Source organism: Sardina pilchardus, chromosome 14, assembly GCF_963854185.1.
Source record: "Sardina pilchardus chromosome 14, fSarPil1.1, whole genome shotgun sequence".
NCBI lineage: Eukaryota > Metazoa > Chordata > Actinopteri > Clupeiformes > Clupeidae > Sardina > Sardina pilchardus.
Window position 1 is genome coordinate 18,172,825 of NC_085007.1, and position 20,627 is coordinate 18,193,451.

At 43.4% G+C, this 20,627-nt stretch overlaps 1 protein-coding gene across 2 annotated transcripts; it reads right to left on the reverse strand.

Moving 5' to 3' along the window:
- Positions 1-5: 5 nt before the first annotated feature.
- On the reverse strand, positions 6-17,031 carry plpp1a (phospholipid phosphatase 1a). Of its 2 annotated transcripts, none has more exons than XM_062555085.1 (6): positions 16,498-17,031; positions 8,506-8,657; positions 6,760-7,043; positions 3,651-3,708; positions 1,290-1,466; positions 6-707 (listed from the first exon to the last, which is right to left on the reverse strand). In XM_062555085.1, the coding sequence occupies exons 1-6, from the start codon at positions 16,553-16,555 to the stop codon at positions 588-590; spliced, it is 849 nt and encodes a 282-aa protein (XP_062411069.1). In that variant the 5' UTR covers positions 16,556-17,031; the 3' UTR covers positions 6-587. The 2 variants fall into 2 exon arrangements, with proteins under 2 accessions (XP_062411069.1, XP_062411068.1); XM_062555084.1 differs by lacking the exon at positions 8,506-8,657 and adding an exon at positions 13,452-13,606 and having other exon boundaries at positions 16,498-17,027.
- Positions 17,032-20,627: the final 3,596 nt, after the last annotated feature.

Sequence of the window (20,627 nt, forward strand, 5' to 3'; positions counted from 1 at the left end):
TGACATTGAAATGACGTGGATGTTTATTTGTGTTTAAGAAGCATAATGGCTTTGTGTTTTTTTTTTTTTTTTTTTTTTTTCATATTCTTTCAGAAAGCGCAACGTATTTTTTGTACATACACTTTTTAAACATAATTTTAATTAAAAAACGTCTGTATAGTGATTTTTTTTCTTAATACAGATAAAAAAAAACAAACATATGGTGTGTGTTTTTTTTCTTCTTCGGATGCATATAGAGGTACACTCTTCATATTAGTTTTTAAAGGAAGAAAAAACAAAACAATAAAAGAGAAGCTGTGGTAGCAGCAATAGCAGCAAGTCCAGCCAAGGCAACATGGAACGACAACAAACAGCGTCTGTAAGGAAAAGTCAAGCATCCGCCACTTGGAGTGCAGATCCAAGCAAGGTACATTCACAGGTACTCCATACCGGCAGTGGTCCGCCCCCTTCATATATATATTCATATATTCTTCATTTCTTTTCTTGTATTTTTCTTAAATGTCCTTTTGTATCTTTTTAAGTGGGTGCACGATGTAACCTCTTCCCACTGGATCAGTGGTGTCAACAACCTTTGGTTCCTCTGAAGCTTAGCTGGGGTTGTCGTAATGGTTTCCATTGGTTGGGGTCTCCTGGAGAGTGGTGTGGGGGATGTCCGACTCTTTTATGGGCTCCACGCTCTTCTTGAAAAAGTCTGACACACAGAACACCTGCGAGAAAACAATACCTCCATCAGTCAAAAGCCACCAACTTCAAATACATTTCACTGGGATTATTTCATCTTCTTTACCCCCCCTTCAGAGATTTGGAATCTGGGATAAACGTGACCCTCAATGACCCTTGGAGAGACAGCATGCTGTCCCCAAAGAAAAGATATTCCAAAAATCTGGCAGTCATGTCTAATTGCGGCTGTGTTATTTTCCCCTTCTGGACCCATAAATCTCTCCCTATTCTTATGGGATATCTGAGTGTGCTTTTAAACATTGGATCATGGGGGTTTCCAGCCCACAAGATGTAAAATAACCACCAGATATTTCATTAGATAGCAAACAAAAAGCCCAGCAACTCATGTAAGACAGAAATACACTAAAAAAAAAAAAGTCCTTGCTTTTTTGAACCTCCCATCCTCCCAGGTAGCCAGAATAAAATTACGTCTCTCCTGGACCGACAGTTTGTGAATACCAGTGATGGTGAAATGGGGGGGGAATTAATGTAGAGGAAGACAAATCTACATTCTATGTATAGAGTGGACAAGTATTCTTTCATGCCTGTTGAGCCGGTAGAGTCCTTACCACTAGGATGGCCATGAGTGCCCCCTGAAGCATTCCCGTGAGCACGTCGCTCCAGTGGTGCTTGTAGTCGGAGACGCGGGACAGGCCCGTGTACACGGACGCAGCGATCAGGAAGAACTGAAGCGTGGGCCGCAGGAGCCTGGCCCAATCGGCCTGCAGTCTCGCCTGAAGATAAAGCTGCAGGAGAGAGAACGCAGAATGGTCAGTTAACGTATGCATACAGTGAGGGGGAAAAAAACAAAACACAACCTCCCATTTGGCCACTGTGTGTCATTATGAAAGTTGAAATGTGAGGTGCCAAATATAAAGCTGTGTAATAAACCTCTGGATGGAGGATTTTATGGCCTCTGCCAAAACAGGGACAGGAAATATAATTTCATGCATGGGGTTTGCTAATACGTAGCTTGGAGGAGCCGCATGTGCGTCGCTGCCCAAGGGCATGTGTTGCGGTTTGGCTTGTGTCTCTTTTGTTGCCGGTTGTGTGGCCTTGTTTGTCTTGGTCAGTGGCGTTGCCTTTGGTGCTGCTTGGACCCACGCCTGCGGTTTTGAGTGTGTATGTGTGTGTGTGACAGAGCTGTAGCTGTACTAGTGGTTGTATATTGTGGCGTTTCAACAGCGGTCACTACAGCCACTTCTTTACTCAAAAAAAACCCCATCGAAGTCTGTCTTGAGGCCTCAGGATAGGTTTCCAAGATTACTGTTGCATGGCCGTCTCTGGACAAGTCAACAGCAAGGGTAGGAAATAGAGCCGTCAGTTGGCCTTGCTCCTCAAGGCATAACTTATGAGAACTCTGGACTGTGGTCATGGCAATAATCTCCCTTTATTGAACCATACGCTCTCCTCAATTTTTATGGACACATTGTTTCAACAAAAGGTGTGGGTGTGTGTGTTCACAGTTCACACCATTCAAGATTCAAAAAGCTTTATTGCTGCTACTTGGGCAGCTAGGAAGCTTTATAAGCTATATCTTTAATGATACTTTCCATCTTGAACGACATCTTTACAGTAAGGAAGCAGTAGCGAGATCAGTGCTCAACCCCAAGGTGTGTCACTGTATGGAAATAACCCGTCATCACGCTGGTTGATCCACTGCTTACCACACAACACCTTTGTGATGGGACTGAACTTCGCCCCCATGACCAGGGCCTTTCCATCATGTGGCTAATAAAGCCATTACATCACCGCAGTCGATGGCTTGTCAGTCACTGATAAGGGATGAGCAAACAGGTTTCTGAGCAGTAACTCTTCAGTGACCATAACCAAGCCTTTTTCTATTGTGTACTGTATATCTGTATGAGTATTTCCGTTTGGTGCACTGTGCCATTTGCTACAATCTGTAATCATAAAAATCACAGCCTTCCCATCCCATTCATATCAGGCTTTTTGGCTTCCCGATTAGATAAAGTGTTTTGGCTGTTGTTGTTCATTACGCTAATGGACAGGCAGCACTCCAGAACACTGCACACTTATTCAAGGTCGCCCTGTTCATCACTGCACCCAACAGGTGGGGGGTGTACTGGAAGATTAGGTGACGCCATAGCCCTTAGCATAGATACAATGAGCTAAAGATGTGCTCTATGCAAGTTAAATGCCTTTGGGTTTACAGTTTGGGTGACACTTTCCCAATTAACCAATATGACATTGAATCAAAAGGTCACATTTACTGGTATCAGCCAGCCATTTAATTAACCACGTTGGCTAGTTCAAATGATTAAGGTTAGCTTTGAGTCAAACGACTCTCTGGATGGCATTTACATACAAACTTGGATAACTCTGTGTATGTGTGTGGGTGTGCATGCTTTGAGTCTATGGCTTGGCCTGTCTTCAGGATATCCTGACCCTGAGATAACGCAGCGAACAGGCTCCAGTGTTGTCTGCTGGGATCACGAGTGGCTGGGAACCGCTCCTCCCCCCACATCTTCACTACATTAGATGGTGAATAAATCATTTAAGCCACAGGCTCCATGCTACACCTCCATGCTACTTGCACTAGTTAACACCCAGAAGTGCGGTGTTCTTTTGGGAATGTAAACATATTTGTTCTTTTGATCACCACGGCGACACCATGGAGATGTGATTAGTCACACAAAGATGGAATGTTCTCAAGTTAATGGTCTATGTCTATGAAAAACTGGTAGGACACGTACCAAAAACTAAACAAAAAAACATGACACAACAATCAGCATGTTTCTCTCAGTTGCATATGACTGGAGAATGCGGACTGGATTAACCTTGAGGCAATTAAGGCCGAATAATTTAATTAGGGTAACAAGATAGGGGGGGTGGAGACACACACAGAGGGTTATAGAGGGCAGAGGCATGAGAGAGAGTCAAAGAGGAGCTCCTTTGTGAATACTTACTGCCAGGAACAGCATACAGTACATGGAGAAGGAAGAGTGGCCAGAGTAGAAAGAGAGTCTGCAACACAAGACATGGCAACAGCATTAAGGCATTGCATCTCTCTCTCTCTCTCATATATATATACACACACACACACACACACACACACACACACACACACACACACACACAACCACACCCACTTCCAGGTGATAAAGGGAGTCCAAGAGGTGACATCTCCAAATGTTTGTTATCCTGTGCTGACTGCCTCATGTCTAGGAAAGTGTGTGTGTGTGTGTGTGAGGGGGGGCGGGCGGTAAAGGGAGTATGGAAAGTTAGGAGAGCAGCGGCGAGCAGAGGGTGGTCCGCTCACACCCAGCTCTGGTGTCTTCCTGTTTACATAAGCTGGGGCTGCACTGCCCAAGTAGCGGCATCCGCCTGACGATGACTGGCAAGCATAATCATCCCCAGTCCAACAGGGGTGCCACCGCTACTGCAAACACTCTTCCCATATCTGTTTGAACACTGGACTTGGGGTTGGAGGACACATGTAATTGTTGGGACGCTTTTCTAGCGTTCAGTAGGACAAGGAGACACTAGTGTTTTTTCAGATTAGTAACAGTATTTATTCGTGTTTATTATGGCACTAAACCAGTGTTTATGTGTTCTTAAGGACAGTAGACCTTTATTTGTGAGGACTCTGTTACTCTGGTTTCTTTGGAAGACAGAAAATAGAACAAAACAAAAAAAACATTCAAAAGAAGCTGACCATATTTTTCAAAGGGGGTGGTAATCACAAAAGCATTAACTTTATAAAAGACAAACTGCTAAAGCAAACAACAAACCAAAAAAACAAGCTTTAAAAGAAATAGCCATGTCTGCAAATCATTTGTCCTCATCAGACATGTCCCAGACTCCGCAGTGGTGAAATTACCACTTGCACGAAAAGACGTGGGATGCATCTGAGAAATATCCCACAGACCAAATAACATGCAGGGACAGGACTACTGAACTACTGATATTTGTGCTCAGACAGATCAAATCCTGAAAGAACATAAACATAAAGAACATAAACATCTCCATCACTTCTGTGCCCAGTAACCACCATGTTGATGGAATTGTTTATGGGCCAGTCAGGACTTATGAACCAGGACTGGACAAAAACAAAGCTTTTTTTAGGCCAAACAGAGGGGACGGCTAGTGGACCATGAGAAGCAATTTGGTGAATTGTTAAGAGAAGTGTATGGGACTGGAATGGTACACTGTACCTTTAATTGGTTGGTTATGCAGCACATGGTAACAATGTGGGAAGTTGGAAGGGATTTCTAACATGTCTGAGGTGATCTGTTTTCAAAAGCTCAATTTCTCTCAAATCATCTGCACAGCGTAATTAAGAATGAGGCGTGTTTAAGAAGTCCATCCTGAGCACAGATCATAGGTGGCATGTCTGAGCCCTCTGTGAGAACTCAAAACACACACACAGACAGACAGAAACACTCCACCCCAACTCTCGAAAGGTGATACATGGTTATTTCAGGCTTACCCTCATCACAGTCTTTATTTGTACTATTAATGGCCCCATCGCTAAGGAAAAGACACAGACACAGACACAGACACACACACACACACACACACACGGAGAGCCTTGACTATAGAAGGACTGCTTTTTCATACAAGGAAACCACACCTACAGTTAATACCATCAGATTCCTTTCAACATAAGCCACTAGATTCACAGGCCTCTCCATCTAGACAAGGGAATAACCCACACAGAATCCTTGAGAGCCGACCAACGCTCGAACACATGAAAGCAGCTGGAGGTGCTTCAACCACAATCCCACCGCAAACGTTTTCTCAGTACTTGGGGGAAAATGATGGCAGCGATAATTTAACTGGAGAGCAAGTGGTATGCCCGGAGTCCTTGAGTGAAACTGGCTCCTCGTGGCAGCTTGTCGTCTTGAAATTCAACCCTCACAAGCAAATCCAAGAAACACCTTCCGTTTGGTGCCGCACTTCAATGCACTCCTATGTCAGTCATAGTTTCCAGTGCAGGCTTACATTTGCAATAAAGACCTTGACAAGGTTTTTAAATCTAAGCACACATTTTTTTCCAAATTTACTTCACCGCCGACACACCACCAAATAGCCCAATCTGAACATCAGAAGATGAAAGTCACCAGACAGATCTCTCCACATACAATAAGGAGTGCTGAGATCTCTCATAACGGCTTACTTTGTTCTTCAAACAATGCCTCCTCCACTACACTGACCCTTCCTTGATTACAGACTTGAAAACAGAACTGAAAACCGTAACCTTTTGACTTAAAACGACTTTGTGCAACACCGGCTTCTTTGCATTACAACTCCTAGACAGGAACAGGAAAGAAACCAAGGAACAAAGGAACACAAATAACACATTCTAATGCTAATTCAGGTTAATGGGGAACCACAGTGTTTGGCCACTGAACCCAAGCAGCCTTGCACGCACCTGCTCATCTTGCTGAACTGTGACAAAGAGTTCCACAGTGGCCTGCACTCTAAAACCCACTTCACACATGATTTGTTGAATGGGAAAGCTCAGCAAACATCAAAGCTAGAGGCCGCTATTACAAGGCTTTTAGGCCATTAGACTACCGTAATGGGACGCCGATACATCGGCTTCATCTACTGTGTCTTTTCAGCATGCACATGTGCTGCGGCCTTTCTTTGTTGTGGCAACCAAAGGGTCAGCAGGAATAAGAACTAGTATTCGCCACTGCAACCGCCAAAACTGAGGCCAGACTGTGTGTGTGTGTGTGTGTGTGTGTGTGTGTGAGTGAGTGTGGGGGAAATATGACTACTCTTCTGCAACAACCAAAAGTTAACACTGAAGAGGAACTAGTCACTGCACCTGCCAGAACTGAAAAGAGATGGAGCCTGTATGTGTATGCCTGTGCATAGGAGAAAGAGATCAGGCTTTTCACACCTTCAATGGACCAGCTAATAGGCTTAAGATTAATGTTCAGCCCATCACAAGTAGCTGACTACACAGTTCCTCCTAGTAGCCACAGAGAGAGAGAGACACACACACACACACACACACACACACACACACACAATAATCCCTCAGACCCCACAGCCATCACCCACCTGCCCTCGTTGACCATGCGCGCATTCCCCGTGCAGACGAAGTCCTCAACGTAGGCACCCGCTGAGCAATTGATGGTGCTCCAGTCGGGCTTGCACACGTCCAGGAAATGCGGCCGCAGCCGCCCGATGGAGTATTTGGCGATGTCGGTGAGGGACTGGCTCATGGCCGCCCCGAACAGGAAGGTGCCGATGGCCTTGTAGACGCATGCCAGATAGCTGTTGCTGAAAGAGGACTTGGATTTGATGCGCTTTAGATAGACTGAAAGGCACTCCCCACAGATCATCTGTTGGAGGGGGGCAACAACAGACAGGAGTTATAGAGACAGCTTCTTCTGGTTCACGTTTACCTCACAACAAGTTGAAACATCGATTGGGTTAATTTGTGAATGAATCATGTGATTTCAAAACAGAAATGATGAGTCTGTACTCATCACGCAGAGAAACAATACAACAATAATGCAACAATACAGATATGAATCAAACAAGGCCTGACAAGGATGTCCACTTCAACATTTAAACATAAAGAGAGGTCTATGATGGATGACACCTCACAATGCAGCTATAACTGGATTTTTTAAAATCTTTTTTATTTTTTTCAAATGACAAAATGATTTATAGTTTGTCACCATCCTCTGTGTGACCGAAGGTAAATACCCACTAACAGGGGGAGCGCCCTTGTTACACAGCCCAACTGAGGTTCAAAGTTTCCATGCGACATGCAAACACAGGGGAAGCGTTCTTACAGGAGAAGTGGCCCATTCTACTGCTAGATGTTAGAGTCTATAGGCTGGGTGGCAGACTAGCAGTCAGGACAAAATGTTCTCATCAAAGGTCTCATTTGGGTTTTCAAAAGGTCTCAAATGACACTATCAAAAATACTAATGGTTTTGCAGGCTTTGTGGCTGGTAGTCTTTTTCTTTTAACAACTCAAACAGATACCCTTAGCGGTTAAGATTACTTTTAACACCAGAGACAGTTGATATTTTAAAGTATCTTTGCTAACACTACACCCATCTCTTACAGCTCAAGTCACAATGAATGTTAATGATTTTATCTTCAACTTTAGACTTCAACTTCCTGCTGTCACAGATGGTGGTTAACCATAAATATGGTTATAAATGCTGTGCCAAATCCTGTTTTGCCGATCTGACACCCTCTCTACATTGTACTTTTGAATATTTCCTGAAAAGATAAGATTTTTCAAGATATGTTTAACTTATGCCACTCTTCAAATATCAAACATGATGTTGTGCAAGAGGAAGACAACCACTCCACTGTAAACTCTTTTGTATTTTTCATTGACTTGGGAAGATTAGCCAATTGCCTATGCTCACTCTCTGTCAATAGATGTGTCGGTTGAAACCAGGGCTGAGATACAGTAGAAATGTTCTGGTGCTGGATTACAGTATACCTCCACTGCCCTCAAAGAGCGGCATAATTATCAGTAACTCATAGGGCAAAGCAGATGATGAAGATTTCTTTGTGGATTCCATCCATAGAAATAGAACTTCGACATTATATTTCTATGAGTTTCATCCGTAAATAGGGTCACCGAATCCCACAAGTGAGTGATTAGGGAGTAGAGACTATAGTGTTTTAAGGCCAAAACAAAACAAGGAGAACCACATCACCTCAAGCAAACACAGTTAGGAAGCCAGGATGGAGCGGAGGGAAATAAAGAAAGGGATAGAGAGGGATTAAAAAAGGAATGAGCTGCTGAGTGATTCAACAAACAGGTTCACTTACAGTGAGAACTGTGAGGGGGATCATTACTCCACCTAATAACTGATAGGAAATGGTGTCTTCTTTTAGGGGGAACTTGATTGTATCATCGTTACAGAAAAATCCTCGTTTGAATGGATTGTGTCGCAGTGTGAGTATTGCGAATGGGAGTCCCGCTAGCAAAAGGCAAATGAGAGAGGGAGACAGACAGAGAAAGAGAGACACAACAACAACAGGAATATGTTAAAAAAGTGATGGGTCAATATTTTCCCTTCTCTGAACTCTGTCTAGACCCTGCTTCATGTTCATGTTCCTGGGGAGCATGGCAGATACTGGTTTTGCTCCCCCTAAGGATCTGACAATCATTTGGTTGACTGTAATACAGAAGGGGGTATTTGCATTCTCCTCTGTGCCGATGCCTTTTTTTTGGAGGGACAGCAACAACCCCCAATGTCCCTCGAAACAAGAGGAAGGAGAAACACCAAGAGCAAGAGTGTAGACACCACTAATGCATAGCATCTTCCAGGAAAGACAGTGTATACAAAGACGGGGGGGCGGGGAAGGGGGGGTAATAAATTAAGCAGTAGGACCATTGTTTAGCTGTGCCTCATCCACTCTCAGTAGGACTCATAGGCGCCAAAGAAAATCCTGTCAACAACAGCTGATGGCTCGGCTTCACCCACTCGTTCTTCCCGGCGGAAATGTGATGGACGCTGAGAGGGATACCCAGCTCCAGAGACGAGGGCCTCATTGTGTCTTTGCAGGCACTGTGGTCAGGCTTTTTCGGCCTTGTTGAACGTTTATGGACATTTTAATTGCGTTGTTTTGTTTCCTTAGTGGTTTCTGAGGTTGGCGCTTGAAGAGGGCTGGCAAAGGACGTATAGCTCTCCTTTGCACGAGAGGCCAGGCACGCTTGTGCGACTTTATTCTGGTCTGTTTGTATACTGCATGTGTGTGGCTCTTTAAATACCAACACATACGAGTCTGTGGCCAAGTGTGTCTAGGCAATCTGTCTAGCAACTGGGTGTCAACTACAACTCGGACAGGCATGCAGTCCGTTCTAAATATCCACTTCCCGTATGGCTCATGCTCCTTTACTCACTCTCTCTCTCTCTCCCTCTCTTTTCCCTTCTCTCTCCCTCCCCCTTCCTCTCCTCTTATGGCTCGTAAACACAGTAATTCAAAGCCCAGATCTTTGTGTTTTTTTTTACAACACTTTTAGCAAACCTGTGGAAGGAAAAAGCAGCAGTATGGCATCAGAGCCACGGAGCAGCTGAACAACACAAGTTAGAAGAAAATGAGCATAGGGATGTGGTGAATGGGATGACAAATTAGTTTCACACATAAACACACACACATACACACACACAAAAAAAACAAAATACATGGGCAAGAACTCAGCAAACAAATATGCATTTAACTTTAAGGATGCCATAAACAAAATAAATGCTTATTAGCATACCTCCGACAAACACATCATACGGTATGTAACTGTTGACTGCTATGGACTGTTGAGTGACTGCGGTCACCCAGTCCACCACCACAGCGTTTCTAACTAAGCTTATTCACCATCTTTCTTTTCCTTGACTGCAGATGATAAACTAGCGAGTAACATCTCCATTTCTGTACAGCATCCAACAACACCCCGTCGACCTCCCTTGATGCTGTATCATATAACCGCTTGTCGCTGCGGTTAATGTTATGACCCTGCAATGCAACACAAACAGGGGGCCGACTGATCTGAAAACCATAGCGGGCATACTATCGCGATTAGCGCTACGGCACACCATCGCATTTAACAGAGTTAGAGCTGCATTGTGAGGAAATTCTATACGACCCGTGTAGCATGAGCCTCTCTGAGTCAGGGCTGAGCGGACATGTTTACGGCAGATTAATGTACAGACCCATGGGCTCCACCAAGCGAAGAGAATTAGAAACTAGGATCGGTGAATGACCCGCTGTTGTGCATGGTTTTGTGGTGTCCACAACAACTTGTCAGAGTGCACCGTTTTGGGTAGGGGAGGATGGAGCAGTTATGATGACACCATCAAGAACATCAGATAGCTCCGAAGTGAGAAGTTTTAGTCCTGAGAATGCCGAGTTAAAGGCTGGTGATCAAGGTGTGAGACTGAGGATATTAAACTAGGCCATGACTTCCTGCCTATTACAACATGTTTTTTCAACATTTAAGAGCAGCTCAACAAACCTGTTACATGTAATACATGTGCTATGCGCTGCTATTACAGTTTTCAGCTTTTTTTATTGGATAAGACCTGTTTGTAAGTTTCACTTACAGATATCATTAAATAACTGCAGGACAGATGTGTCTCACACTCACACTCACACTCACACTCACACTCACACTCACACTCACACTCACACTCACACACACACACACACACACACACACACACACACACACACACACACACACACACACACACACTCACACTCACACTCACACTCACACTCACACTCACACTCACACTCACACTCACACTCACACTCACACTCACACTCACACTCACACTCACACTCACACTCACACTCACACTCACACTCACACTCACACTCTCACACTCACACACACACACACACACACACACACACACACACACACACACACACACACACACACACACACACACACACACACACACACACACACACACACACACACACACACACACACACACACACACACACACACACACACACACACACACACACACACACACACACACACACACACACACACACACACACACACACACACACACACACACACGTTACTGATATCAAACTAGGCCGTGACTTCTCCCGTTCAAAGGAGGTATGTGAACAATTTTCAGTTGCCAAAAAACGGCGATCATCTATCGCTTCTTATCTGTTCAGCCTTTGGTAGGTGTCATGGGCCTTGTCCAACAAAACAGTGATGGAATAAGGTGCCTGCTTGTGAAATGCTTAAAAAGGCTGCTCTGTTGATAATGTTGTGCTTTTTACTGATTTGGTTCTTTGGTTAGGCTTTCAGACCCTTTACGGATCCCGGGCACAACATGTGGTGTGTTCTGCCGCCAGCCAACTGTGTATTCTTCTTGTTGTTTCATCTTGTGTCCTGTTGAGCAATTTTAGATTGGTCGTTGATTGGCCTCTGTTGAACATGTTGCTATGACGATGTGAAAAAGGCTTGGTTGTTCACCTATAGCGCAAGGGAATTTAACACCTTTCCTATATACGTAACGCCTTCACGGGATCCTCCACATCCACAAACTCACATGGTCTTCATTACAGGCCAGGTGCCCTTTACTAGCACAGGCCAGAGCTGTTAAAGGCTAATCATTGGTGATCACTGAACGCATAAACATGGGCAAGTTAAATTTGCTGAAAGGCCAGGCTGCAAGCTTGATTAAACACGTCAGAAATGCCTCTTCCAACCAAGGGGCACACGCTGTCAGGGTATTATAAGACATTGCAACACTTTTATGGTTGAGTAAGTAAGCAAGCAGTGTGTGTGTGTGTGTGTGTGTGTGTGTGTGTGTGTGTGTGTGTGTGTGTGTGTGTGTGTGTGTGTGTGTGTGTGTGTGTGTGTGAAACTCTCCTTTTCACAAAAAGTAACTGAAAATGTCCCCAATGGCCTCACCGTTGAATCACCAGCCCTTACGTTGACCTCTCTTTAACAGTTTTTGTATACAGTGGACATCCTCTTCTAGGCTTAGTAACATACTTGCATACTTATTTAAGCACCATGCTCATGGCTTCCACTGAGAATCTTCAAGAATCCAAACACTGTTCCACGGGAAGCATTCTTTCGTTCTCTCTCTCTCTCTCTCTCCCCCTCTACTCAGGGCCTTGAGATTGTCTTGAAATAATTAAAGATTGCAGTGGTTCCGAGGACATCTGCTTTCAGTCTCTCACTGCCCACTCCATTCAAACTGACACCAAACAGCTGTTCCCTGGTCAGCTCTGGATGTCTTGAAAGCAGACAGTCACAGGTAAACAACGCCCAGCGGGTTTAAAGGGATAGTTCGGATTTTAAGACACGAAGTTGTATGGGTTCCCTGTCAGCAACGTAGTGCATCAGCACTGACTTACCCCCGACAGCGTCCTGTGAGCCGAGATCCAGCCGGTTTTTGATCGTTTTTGATGCTGAAGAAAGTAGTCCGGCAAGTTTCTGGGGTCACGAAAGTAAAGTGTTTTTCTTCTCAAAACCATATGCGTTCAACAGAGTGATATATTTGCACCACAAAAACGTTGTCCAGCTGTCAGTAGCGCGCAGTGATAGGAATCGCGAAAAATAAGTAAGTGATAACGAGGTTTGAATTTTTCCTGGACAACGTTTTTGTGGTGCAAATATATCACTCTGTTGAACGCATATGGTTTTGAGAAGAAAAACACTTTACTTTCGTGACCCCAGAAACTTGCCGGACTACTTTCTTCAGCATCAAAAACGATCTAAAACCGGCTGGATCTCGGCTCACAGGACGCTCTCGGGGGTAAGTCAGTGCTGATGCACTACGTTGCTGACAGGGAACCCATACAACTTCGTGTCTTAAAATCCGAACTATCCCTTTAACAACAGCTGCTGGTCCAAATCTAACCATACCCTGGTATCAGTCAAGGTCAGCTTATATTTTGTATGATTTGCTGCCGTTTACATCATTTTTATTTTTGCTTGAGGGAAACGTGCTTGAGTGGCCGGATTTCAAATTTGAGCTGTTTCAGCACATCAATTGCTTCCCGTCGTGTTAAGACTCCCACAGTGTTGACTAAGGCTAACCCACTGCTGACAGGCTTGAGCAGCACTGGCTGATGACCGGTGCGTTTGCCGGAAGCCAGCGGCTTGCACATGGGGGCCAGCTGCTCTGAAGCCTGAGAGCAGTCGTCACCGTTCCTCTGTCACTCAATGGACGCCAAGAGCATGGGGAGTAGGGCTTCTTCTTCTGCGGGTTGGCCTACGCGGGGCTACTTACACAACTAATGGGCAGAGCGAAGCCAACCGTGTACAGCGCAGTGGAGGAGATCGTGCTGTGGTGGAACGGGTAGCTGATGCCCTCGTCATTACAGAAAAAGCCCCTTTGGTAAGGCTTGATTTTACCCAGGTTAAAGGACGCCAGTGGGAGACCAGCTGTGGGAGGGTGGAAAGACAGTTAGAGCACAGAGATCATTCTAGAAGTCAGCTCAGATGATGGGACTCCTGACTCCTGACCAGGCAGAGGTGGTGTCCGCTTGGAGAGCTCCATCTGTCTGGACGATGGCACATCACATACCTGAAGTAGTATGGAGGTACTGAGATCAGCCCCGTTGGGAGGGGCATTTCAGTTAATGCTACTTATTCTAGTGGTGATGTGCGGTCGGTCAGACTGAGTTCTGGGCAGCTTCACATGCTGTTCTGAAGGCTCCAAACCTCAGCTATCAGGGGGGCTGACAAGCATCCAAAACCAGCAGTCGAAAGCGCCATTCATTTTCACTGACTTTTATAAATGGACTGTTCCTGCTGTTTGCTCAAAAAAGCAGACAGAGATGAACACTATTGACACTAGCCAAAGTAGTATTAGGCTAATTAGATTTAGTTACTACGTAACTAGTGTTATAACCCGAGACATCCACAGCCCCAAGCAATGCAGGTAGCATAGTCTAGTGTCTGTCAGTAAGGTAGTCACAAGCAGCTTCACTGCAGACTTAACTGCATGCAAACGTTTAGTCCCAATACACAATCATCGAGCTAACACCTACCATAATAGAAGCAAAGAGCCGATACGGACCAAAGACTGACTAGCTGTAAAATCATCTAGACCACATCGCACACCTACTATAATAGAACCAAGTGAAATCACTTAAACAAACAATCTACCATAATAGACATGTGGAACCAATATAGACCATAGTCTGACAAGTGGCTGCTCAAGTATAGCATCTATGTACCAAAATGACACTTGTGTTGTTTTTAGTGAGGTGATGACTACCTTACTCTTGACAAACCTACTACCTCAATTCACAACTCATAAATCCCTCTTCTCCTCTCAAAACAATCTAGCAATACTCCTGTCGTTGTGCTTATTTTCTCCTCATGTAGAGAAAAGAACGTTCATTCGTCCACTCTTTTTTTTTTATTTACTTCACACTGCCCTCCCTGCCCTGATGGCTGGTGGAGCCAGGCTGGCAAACTGTTTATATTCCAAACTTCCAACTCCACTATCAACATCAGAAAAAATACCCATAGTGTCTGCTCAAAATCCTTATTCTATTGCTATTACTTACTATGGCGACAGATACTTACAGTCATAGTTGTATGACTATTTATTGGTGGATCATAAGGCATCACGCTAACAAGATACACATTTTCTAACCCGAAAGGCCTCCCTTTTTCCAGCACACAGAGGGTGGGTTTGTTACAGTGCAAGCACATGATACACATGTACATACACATACCCAGACGCACACACCCAAACAATATATTACACTGACACATAGCCGCATGTAATGACTTTTTGTTCCATGGGGTGAGCCGAGAAGAAAACCTTGTTGAGCAATGAAATACTTATCTTGTGGTTTATAAATAGATTATGTAACAAGCAATGAAGCACTAATCTCACTGTATATTGTTGAAACAATTTCAGAACTATCAAGTATAGCTATGTTCTGCTGCTGTGCTTAGAGAGAGAGAGAGTGAGAGAGAGAGAAAGAAAGAGAGAGAGAACACGAACACACAGCCTCTCTCTCTCTCTCATCCCACAGTGTCACTGCCCTCTGTTTAAATTAACATCCATTCACACAACCAGCCTGGTGTCCACATTGTCAGCTGTGCCTCGCCATTTGGAGTGAGCGACTGCAGCAGCTGAAAGTCTAAACCAGCCTGAATACCTAAGCAGTGCCCTGTCTACTCTCTCCCAGCCAAAAGACTTAACTCATGGTAGGAGATGAAACCAAGTGGTATGGTATTACCTGTCTGATAAGACAAGTTGGTTGATTGCTTATCTTAGTAAAGGCACATCCATAGCACACTTTGTACTGTATATGACAGATGAGATAACTAAAAAAACATACATGTACACTACTACAATCAGCACGTGGTATGAATTGCTTTATTATTGAGACTGCAACTGTCATTAGAAGTTATCTACACATCTTCACTACACAAACACTAAGCCCTACACCAGCAAAAAAGCTTCTAAGACAACTTCCTCCTTGTTTGATCTAAATAGAAACAAAACTGACACACAGAGAACATCTACATTTTCCAGGTCATGATGTTTCCCACAACTTCCTCTGACAATGTCCTCAAGAACCTTTTGTCCATTACCTATGCAACTTCGTGGCTAAAAATAGAATCATGAACATATCGAATGTTTCCTGTCGTCTTGGCCTTGGAACTTTCTGACTGAAACATTGTATCAATCCTGCTTGTAGCAATATCATGATTTGTCTATGGTTATTGAATATTTAACAACAGACCGTTCCGTGTCATTTTTTAATGTTTTTTTTTTAATGCTAATCGATAGGCTAGAGAACGTATGAGAACAAAGAATTCCACTATATTATTTCAACTTCATTTCGCCTTCATTTCCAGGATACTGAATAGCCTAAATAGTGTTCATAAGACGAGGGGCAGCGCTTAACGAAACACCAAAGACGACATGGATTTGGGTAGGCTTCAAAATTATCTAAATTTCAACTCCCTGCCAGTTTTGCTTTGTTTATAAACAACATGGCGCATAGCAATATTATTACCTATCATTAGCCTAATGTTTAAATGGTTGCAGCCCTGACAAGAGAAATCATCCTCTACTTGTCAATGATTATTGGGGTACATTTGGAGACCACGAGGCCAGACTCAAAGCCATCGATGGCTTTGGCCAGACTGTGCTGCATACAGTAAGCAACAGGATAGCCACTCCCTTTCACGTGACAATAAATTGTTCTCATAATATTATACAGACAATCCAACTAGGCCTGCTTGACAGGAATTTAAAATAGTTCAACCGCAAGGAATACAATGCATGGTTATGGCACACTTACCCAAAATTAAGCAGACAATGTCCAGCAGAACGAATGGTAACCCCCTGGTTTCAAACATCTTTGAAGTCTTTCTACAAAATCCCGGGTGCTGGGTCAAAGATAGGCTAGCTATGTGGTAACGTTAACTACTTGGCACCGTTTGAGTCTACAGCAGAGATGGGTTTTGTGTAATGATCGTTTCACACGTCCACTCAACGTATTTTTGCATTTAAAAGGCCGCACGGAGAGACATGGACTACACAGAAATACAACCGAGTAGAAATAATATTAACGTTACATTCGCAATGGCGACAGCTAACTAATCGTCCAGTCTTTACTAGGAATGTTTCGCGCGGCCCTTACAATACCAAATACGTTAACGTTACCATAATCCAACCACCCTGGACAACAAAAGTATAAAACGAAAGGCCGGTGAGCTCGACGGATCCTGTCGACTCATCTATCACCGGCTACTTTGACGAACACTGAAGATACGGCGCAATTTCCACCTTGACTGCATATAAGCTTAAAAACACAGCGGGATGACATGATGGCAGCAGAAGGAGGTCATAAGTAGCCTATCGCCTGGACGCTAGGTCCTTACGACAGCATCGCCACGTCCCTCCGGCTCCTCCTACCAATTATCCATGTGTTTTGACCATGGTTTGTGCGCCCCTGCGCAGCTTCAGCGGCAGACAGATGTTCTAAATTCCCATTTTCACCACGCATCATGCCTCCATAAATATTACGGATACATTATCTATTGTAGATTAAGCTATAGGCTATTTTCATCTTTCAACATATCCATACAACAAGCAATGAACAACGTAGTTGCTGTTGAACTCTATGGCAAACAGCCCCATTTATTGTTTTCCAACTTGCATTGAGGTTGTGATTTAGGCTATTCTCGAAGACCGGCTTAAATAGCAGTTTTCTGAGAATTTGCAGTCTCTGGGTAATTATTCGAAGTTTAGGCTATAGCCAATGTCTATGCAGGAGGTGTAATATTTTGGGGACGAAAAACTGCATTGCACTAGTTGGTCTACTGCAATTAACAGTAGAAGTTCAATATTTTGGACATGGAAATATGACTGCACCAGTCCCATAAGTGCAGCTATTTTTTGTAAAGGCAATTAAACGAGAAGCCTATAACATTCATACAATCCAGTTGGCCAAAGAGATTGTAGCCTATTCCCAATGCTATTTTACATAGCCATTATTTTTCTGAAAAGAAAAAAAGATACAAATACATCTCAATCCACATCCAAAATGGGATCGCATCAGTAATAGGTACTTTTAGATTAACTTCAGTGCTTCTGGCTGTGGTCTAAATTTAGAGTGATGATTAGGACTATAATATAGATGACGTCACCAGTTAGCCATGGTCCAACAGTGCCATCTACTGATCAAATGTTTCACTTACAACAGAGTTGTGAGGTTTAATAGTCTTTAAAGGAGAAATCCTTTAAAAGATTTTTGATCTATGTGAAAATTTGTTTTGACTAGAGTAGAGTTCTGTCACAATGTATAGCCTGTCCTACTGGTCTGGTAGGGATGCCACATAAAGCGTAACAGCTAATGTGATTCATCACTTTTATCCTACTGATATTGTAAATGCCTTGATCCATAGGCCTACCAAACACCATGTCAAAGTAATTTATTATCATAACAATGTCATGATGTTATAATTCTATTAGTAGGCCTAGAAAAAGTTAGTATTATTTATAGGTTTAAACACAGCTTAAAGCTGCGCTAAGATACGGTGCCCTCCATAATTATTGGCACCCCTGGTTAAGATGTGTTCTTTAGCTTCTAATAAATTCATTTTTTCCCCAAATAATATAGGACCACAATGGGGGAAAAAGCGTAAAAACCAACCTTTAATACAAGTGCATTTATTTAGAAGGAAAAAAATCCCACATTAAGAAATAATTATTTTACATCAAATCATGTGTGCCACAATTATTGGCACCCCTGATGTTAATGCTTTGTACAACCCCCTTTTGCTAATAAATCAGCACCTAATCTTGTCGTATAATGTTTCACAAGATTAGAGAAAACAGAAAGAGGGATCTTCGACCATTCCTCTTTGCACAAAATCTCCAAATCATCCAACGACCTGGGTTCTCTCCTCTGCACTCTCCTCTTCAACTCACCCCACAGGTTTTCAATGGGGTTGAGGTCTGGGGACTGAGATGGCCATGGTAGGAGCTTGATACGGTGTCTGGTGAATCATTTCTGTGTAGACTTGGCCATATGTTTAGGGTCATTATCTTGCTGAAAGACCCAGTGACGACCCATCTTCAGCTTTTGGGCAGAGGCAACCAGATTTTGATTTAAAATGTTCTGGTATTTCAAAGCATTCATGATGCCATGCACCCTAACAAGGTTCCCAGGCCCTTTGGAAGAGAAACAGGCCCACAGCATCACCGATCCTCCCCCGTACTTCACAGTGGGCATGAGGTGCTGTTCTGCATACTCATCTTTTTGTTACGCCAGACCCACTTAGAGTGTTTGTTGCCAAAAAGCTCTAACTTTGTCTCATCTGACCAAAGCACACGGTCCCAGTTGAAGGCCCAGTACCGCTCCAGACGTTTGTGCTTATGATTTTTAGTGAGAAAGGTTTTTTTCCCTGCATGCCTCCCAAACAACTTGTTGGCATGTAGATAGCGCCTGATGGTTGTTTTGGAGACTTTGTGACCCCAAGATGCTACCATTTGATGCAATTCTGTAACAGTGAGTTTTGGAGATTTTTTTATTTCTCTTACCAGACTCCTCACTGTGCGTGGTGGCAAAATAGCCTCTTCCAGGCTTGTTTACCACTGTTCCAGTTGTTTTAAACTTCTTAACGATTCCTCTGACCATAGATATGGGCAGGTGTGCGAGTGGCTATTTTCTTATAGCCATTGCCTTACTTGTGAAGGTCGACACACATCTGCCTTACTTGAACAGTGTGTTCCTTTGTCTTTCCCATGTTGAAGAGAAATGGCCTCTGTGTCACGTCATATTGATAGCCCAGGGAAACAGGATGTTAAGAATTACTAATTAAATGTTCCTACATACTCTGATTGACTTTGTAAACTACTGTAGAAATGACAGAAATACTTTAATTACATTTATTTCCTAGGAATTGTTAGGGGTGCCAATAATTGTGGAACAGGTGATTTTATGAAGAATAATTATTTCTCAGTCAGGGATTTTTTTCCCAGCTTAAAATTCTCAGTGTGAGAGTATGCTTCTACAATAAAAAATGTATTTATTTTAAGGCTTTTAACGCATCTTAACCAGGGGTGCCAATAATTGTGGAGGGCGCTGTATGTTACCAAAGAGTATGGAATTACTTCTATCTTTGATGTTCCGCTGTTATAAGCTAAAACATTTTTTTTGTGACATATTATCACCTCATCCGCTAACCCTGAATACACTGTAAAAAAAAAAAAGGTGGACCCTATGGACAGCCAGGCTCCAAAATAGCCTGGTCCAGCCTGGACCATAAAAACATAACAAAATTCTTCCAGCAAATCACTGAGGGAGAAGTAGAGAGCTGGTACTCTGTTTGGTTTGAACGTCAACAGAAATGACGTTACCCAACATTACTGAGAGGGCCATAGACTTGTACAAAGGGTCATTCAAATATAGAATAAGAAGAAAACACACACACACACACACACACACACACACACACACACACACACACACACACACACACACACACAAAGAAAAACATACCAAACAACTATAATAGACAACAAAGGACAAATGGCCAATGCATGAAAATGTGCCTTTGGCCTATGTTTCAGGGTGGAGGAAGCACATAGCAACTGGGTCATCAGTTTTTTCATACAGCAGCAACTGCAAAGGTTCTGTCACCTTTTCATTTTACTAATGGCCGCTGTCAGACATTTGTTGCAAGAGTTGAGTGCTATAGTGAATACGGTTCTGTTAGGGAGAATGGGGGCTGACCATTAAGAGATTATTAGCCTACATATAGAATGAAAATCCCACCCCCTAGAAACTAATAAGCACACATCTAAACATAAATGGCTGTAGGCCTACCTTGTGTTTCACTTGTACTCTAACTATGTATAGGATTGGCCGTTATACAAGTAAAGTGATAGGCTAAAAGTAAAGCTACCTATTTGTGGCTGAAC

Coding starts and splice junctions, on each gene's coding strand:
- plpp1a (XM_062555084.1), bottom strand. CDS start 16,555: ATGTTTGAAACCAGGGGGTTACCATTCGTTCTGCTGGACATTGTCTGC. Junction 1,467..3,650: donor ACTGTATGCTGTTCCTGGCA/GTAAGTATTCAC, acceptor TCTCTCCTGCAG/CTTTATCTTCAGGCGAGACT. Junction 708..1,289: donor CACTCATGGCCATCCTAGTG/GTAAGGACTCTA, acceptor GTTTTCTCGCAG/GTGTTCTGTGTGTCAGACTT.